The 6,709-nt window shown below is 31.4% G+C and overlaps 1 protein-coding gene across 1 annotated transcript; it reads left to right on the plus strand.

The window, feature by feature from the left end:
* The first annotated feature begins 275 nt into the window (after nucleotides 1-275).
* Nucleotides 276-1,768, plus strand: LOC112455861 (potassium voltage-gated channel protein Shab-like). Its single transcript, XM_025018062.1, has one exon. The coding sequence runs from the start codon at nucleotides 514-516 to the stop codon at nucleotides 1,621-1,623; it is 1,110 nt and encodes a 369-aa protein (XP_024873830.1). The 5' UTR covers nucleotides 276-513; the 3' UTR covers nucleotides 1,624-1,768.
* Nucleotides 1,769-6,709: the final 4,941 nt, after the last annotated feature.

Genomic DNA, 6,709 nt, shown 5'->3' on the forward strand with positions numbered 1-6,709 from the left:
TTGAATCGCTAAATGAAAAGCACCCAACATAGCATTAAGCTGGCCTTTATGAGTGACTTGTGACTCGTGACTCATAATTTAAGTGAGAAATCATCAATGTGAACTTTTCACACTTTTCGCGATTTATTATTCATCACTTACATAATATGGTTGTACATACGAATCGATATAAACAGATTGTTTCGTGATGATTTGCACTCTTTAATTTTGTCAAAAGATATGTAGTTAGCGAATCAGCACGACTGACGATTGTAAATGTTTTTGTTTTCAGATAATGATACAACTGAATCCGACCGGGTCGATGAAAGAAATCGGACGGATTTACGGATGAAGCTGAAAAGAAACACTGTGGTCGAGGAGGAGGAGGACGACGAAGAAGAAGAAATAGACGCCGTTTATCCGATATCAGATAAGCGAACAAGAACGTTGACGTCAATACCAATACGAAGAAAAACCGTTTTGCAATCGCGTTGGTGACCGACGACTTGAGTCCGCCGTCGCTTGGCATGTCCGATGCTGAACGAAATACGGCTCGAGACAGACAGCACACTGGCGGACGGAGAACGTAACGATAGCGCCGTGATTATCGGCCCGACGCTCTCATCGTTATCGTGCACGGTGCCCTACATCGGCACCGACCAGGGCTACGTGTTCGAAGGTGGCGGTATGTCGACGTTGCAGCAGTTCGGTGCAGCCGGTCATGGAAACATCGACTGCATCGGTGGTGGAGGAGATCTCGGGTTCGGCGCATCGATAGGAGGGTCGGGAAGCGGGCTAGGCGGCGGGATAGGACTTGGTGGAATCAGTACTGGAGCAGCTACAGGAACTGCAGGGATGGGTGGTGGAACAGGAGGAGGAGGAGGAGGGAGTGGTGGAAATATGAATAAGGAAGTTTGTTACGCTCCATTCGCAGCATCTGTAGGTCCGATCGGTACCGTGGCGCCGGTAAACCTGCAGTCTCTACCGCCACCGCCGCCGCCACCGCCGCCGCCACCGCCGCCGCCGCCGCCGCCACCGCCGCCACCACCCTTGCCGCTGCAGATGCAGCAGCAGCGTGCCTTTTCCAAGTCGATGACATCTCTACCGCCGGAGCCGTTTATGATTATGCGTTCGAAGGCATTAAATCGGCGAGTTTCGATTAACGTCGGTGGCGTGAAGCACGAGGTACTCTGGCGTACCCTTGAGCGGTTGCCACATACGCGCCTAGGTCGACTGAGGGATTGCAATACTCACGAGGCAATAACCGAACTCTGCGATGATTACTCCCTAATCGATAACGAGTATTTTTTTGATCGACATCCTAAATCGTTTAGCTCGATTCTTAATTTCTATCGCACTGGCAAGCTCCATTTAGTGGATGAAATGTGCGTTCTCGCGTTTAGCGATGATCTCGCATATTGGGGTGTCGACGAGCTCTATCTTGAAAATTGCTGCCAGCACAAGTATCACCAGCGCAAGGAACATGTACACGAGGAAATGCGAAAGGAGGCAGAGTCACTTCGGCAGCGCGAGGAAGAGGAATTCGGTGAAGGAAAGTGCGCTCAGTATCAAAAATGGTTGTGGGATCTTCTGGAGAAACCAACCACCTCCATTGCGGCAAGGGTGAGTCGTACCGTGGCTTGAAAACCGATTCGCATGTGCGCGCGCATGCGGCGATAGAAGACAATGCACGCGAGAAACGTCGCGCATCACCTGCTTTGTTGTGTATTATACATATCTAGATAAGATGTCTCAGTAAAAACGAAAAGCAGCTAGTAATATGGATATATTTTGACATGTCAGTCATTTTTCTTTCTATAATTCTTGAAATATAATCGATCGAGCACTTAAATTCTTTTCTTTTTGTGTTTCTTTATTTTTTATTTATTCTTATATTGCTCTTGATTTTAACATTATTTCACATTTCTCTAAGGTTAATTATTTGTTTTCTCATTCTCAATAAGGGCTGGTGATGTGATTATACAAATGTGAATGAAGAATTATACAAGAAAAGAAATGATGAAGGATATGAGGCAGCAGAGTATAAAGAATTCTATACCGGGTGATTAAGAACAAACGTTTGCTCTGAAATGCCATATCTCTAACTTAATTCTGAGACAATTTTTTTTCTTCCAAAATTTTGTCCAAAGCTTAATTTTTGAATTATAAAAATAAATAGTTCGCTTATCATAGGTCAAGTATAAGAGATAGGTAAGGACGGCGTGACTCAGCGTCAAATGCGGGTGCTTGTTGCTATTAATTGAGCGTCGTACTCGACGCGTGATAAGCGAACTATATCTTTTTATAATTCAAAAACTAAACTTTGAACAAAATTCTAGGAAAAGTAATAAAGTTATTTCAGAATTAAGGAATATGACATTTCAAAGATAAATATTTGTTTTGAATCACTCTGTATAATGTTCTATAAATTATTATTGTTTAATTATATAAATAACTAACGTATGTCAATAATGTTTTTCAAATAACTTTAACAAGTTCTATTTTAGCAGATATTTAAAATTTTATGATTCAATTATTAATTAATATTTAATGATGGTCATGAAATTAGAAACAACACAGAAACAAGACAAAATGGATTAAAATCACTAGATATTAAAGTATATTAGACAACTACTATCAATTTTAATGAGAAGTTCTATCAAATCGCGATTTATCATGAGATTGTTGAAAAGGCTTAAGTCGAATTGTCAAAGCAAAGACGCACGGCATTTGATATCAATTATTGTTGATATTTAAATTATTAGAGGTCACTACTTAAATAGTTTTGCGATGAATGCGAGTGGCTTGTTAATGGTTAAAATTGAGAATATTACTAGAATTTCAGATTGCTGACTATTTATTATATTTATAATAATCTTTAATAAAAAAATCACTACTTTTACACGAGAGATTTACTATTGTGTTTTCGTATTGCCTTCCGGCTCATTCTTGTAACTGAATTCTATTTAATGTATTTTATCTCTATTTGAGAAACGTTGAAAAATTACAAAACTTATGTACAAAATTACAAAAATTATGTATATGTTTGGTACTTGTACACAATGTAGTTGTCTTTTGTCATTGGGACTGATTGCATCAACGATCTCAATTAACTTACTTGATGATTAGCCAACTGAATAATTCACCATAAATTATCCCTTGTGCCCTTGTTTTATTATTCGAAAATATATCAATTTCCGATTCTTTATCGATATTAATTCATCTGTAATCATTTGTGGTAATATTTTGTATATTTTGTTGGTAATACTAACTTGCATTTTAATTATTGAAAAATTACTTATGACAATATCGTCACAGCAAATGTATGTATATATTTTTGGTTATTATTTGTATAAATTTGTAACATAAGTACAAAGTTGTATTAATGGAAATTATTTCTTATAATTATTTCCAATATTAATTAAATATCCGGTGATTTATTAACACGATATTCTAATGCATAAAAGAAGAGTTAAACCAAGTAATGTTGATGCAACCGGTTTTTAATTATTAAATTCTGTCTTTAAGCTTGATGGCATGATTTTATTATCATGGCATACTAGATGATTCGCGACGTTTCTTCTCTTATATGATACAACATTTTTTTACATCCGTCTCACAAAGAAACTTGTATCAATCATAATTTTTTTCAGCTAATTGTGTCTCACATTTATTTATTACGCATTTATACTGGCTTTTAATGCGCATATTCGTACTGACAGGGATCGATAAAGCCAAAGAAAGCATCGAGTAACTTCGCGTAATACATACATACATATGTAACTTTGTATGGAAGAATTGGAGCACTTTGCACATCACTTTGCACATGAACTAAAATGTTAAATTCTTTGATCGTCAAAATATATCTGAATTCTTATTTATCGTCAATATTTTTTAACCGACTTTTGTTTGCATCAATCTACTTATCGATGTATCCATGCTTGTAACTTTTGCCAAAGCTTTTATATGAGCAAAGATATTATTAAATCAGTATTACAGCACCGATTCAACGTAGTTTGTATACCTAAAGATAGGTGGATAGATTAGATTTAGAACATTCAATTTTTAATTTAATTTTATTTTAAATCGTTTCGCCAGGTGCTTAAGCGGCAGATCGCAATCGATTTCGCTGGTTTTCTGAAATATTGATATATTTATATATTTTATTACGAATAAATAGCAGTCTAGCAAAAATTTTGGATTACTTAATATTGCACATCCATTCTATGATTTTTTAAAATAATGATATTTGTTAAAGTATTTATATTAGTAAAATAATATTTAATCTCTCTTTAAATTTACATAAAATTACTTAATATTATATAAGTTTATCAGAAAGGAGTCAAATAAAACATTTACAATTTATGTATACACGCACTGATAAAAATCGCTACAAATTTACAGAGAAAATTTACTAATTTTTTGGGGTAAATTTACTGAATTTTTATAGTTTTTCACTTAAAATTTGCATTTTTTTTCTCTTGTTTTATTTAAAAATACAGGAATTTTATGAATAATTAACTTAATCTGGTATTTTTACAGATCATTTGTAAATTAGTTCCCGGTATTGTTAAAGTCATCCATAACATATTAGGGTAACTCTGGTATATACGCCGCAGCTAAGGGAAACTTAATTTATCGAGTACTATTTATGTTTAAGGCAAATGAATTATACCAATAAAAACTTTATACTGTCTACTACTATAAAAAAATAGAAATATGAAATATTCATTCTTTCTATTTAATAAAAAAAACTTTTAGAGACCCTTACATTTTTGCCATATATCCCATAGGGGTGGGATAAATTATATTCATAAATAAAATATACGCCTTATAAAAAATTACAAATAATGTTTATAAATAAGGCAATAAAATGTCATAATAAGTTATAAAATGTGTGTAAGAAGTTTATTTAGATGTAAGAATGATAAACAAATTATAAAACTGAAAAATTTTAAAAAGAAAATAGAAGAACGATAGATACATTAAAGGTTATTGATATGTAATATATTATGGAAGAATTTAACAATACCGCGGGAGCTAATCTACAAATGATTTTTAAAAATACTAGATTTAGTTAATTTTTCATGATATTCTAGTATTTTTTATTAAAATAAGAGAAAAAAATACAAATTTTAAGTAAAAAAAACTATAAAAATTAAAAAAATAAATTTACCAAAAGAATAAATAAATTTTCTCTGTAAATTTACACCAATTTTTATTAATGTATGTTTTTTTATATATATAATTAATTATTAAATAATACTAAATAATAATAATATAATATATTATCATTATTATATGTATAATAATATTATTATATAATATTATAATATTATAATATAATAATAATTATTAAAAATCTATTAAAAGTCTATTAAAAGAGTGAAACAATAAAAAGAATAGCCTGTTTGAAGTTGCAATAGATCATCAATAATTCCAATATATTTTTAACAATATACTCCTCAATACAAATGTACTTTGAACAAAACAAATAAAAAATTTATTTCTATTAATCTAATATATTTTTCTGATTATGCCTTTTTTATATTAATCAGAATATTTATCAGTTGGAATATCCATTGAAATACTAAGAAAATAATTTCTAAGCAGCAAAATCGAATTCGCATGAGTCGATCAAATGTAGCCTGTAAGCCATAAATTGAATCACAATCTATTCACATTTTATTTAATTTCGGCGTGCTGATTGACATTATAAGTAACGTTTCATTTTGGCATTAATGTTTTACTTTGATATAGATAATCTAATATCACATATAACGTGTCTGCTCTTATTTTAGCGTAAGTATGTGTATAGGCATCGTAGATTTGTGTAGATTTTTCGACTAATATTGATCTCTCTGATATATATATATATACATTTCTTATATTTATTATATTTTATATATTTATATTTCTAGGTGACGTTATTCAACATGATACTAACATGCCTCTTTCTATGTTATCTATAATCTAGCTTTTGATCCATAGTTTCTATTTATCACAAGAATAAATGATCATCGTGTCATGTAATCGGCCATCGATGATAATGGGAGTGTTTTATATGCGATTACCAGGTATCACGTCGATTCTTTCTTGACACCGCTCCCTAAGGGTCATTAATAGTTTCGCTAGTCATTAATAGTAACCAGCGAATTCAATTCGACATTCTGTGTACATACATACATACATACATCTTATACGAGCACCTACAAAGATATAAATACGTAAATTCACAATTTGTTTATAATTTATTTATATATTTATATTTATATAGTAAGATACAAACTTATATAACAGAAAAATTCACATACTAAAATACTCACGTATAAATTTTATATACAAACTGTAACTAATTTGAGCAATTCTCTTGTTAATATTCTGGTAAAAAAAGCAACAATAATGATATTTTCATAAAAATAATAATATTTTGTCAGTAAATTAATAAATCTATATCTTGGATTGATCTATTTTTTCTTAAGTAAAATAAAAAATAATAGCAAATTATACTGCAAAAGTATAATAACATAATGATATAAAACTTTTAAAGTTAATTCTAATGAATCAAATTAATTTATTTAAATAAAAAATTAATTTTGATTTGTGTTTATTTCTCGAACACAATGTTGCAAATTAAAAGAGAACGATAAATTATAAGAGTTTCTTTCAAATTTTTTAAACATATAATCAGATTAATTTCTAATTCATCAATAAACAAGTGAGAAGAACA

This window comes from Temnothorax curvispinosus, unplaced genomic scaffold, assembly GCF_003070985.1.
Source record: "Temnothorax curvispinosus isolate PA1 unplaced genomic scaffold, ASM307098v1 QBEX01006426.1, whole genome shotgun sequence".
NCBI lineage: Eukaryota > Metazoa > Arthropoda > Insecta > Hymenoptera > Formicidae > Temnothorax > Temnothorax curvispinosus.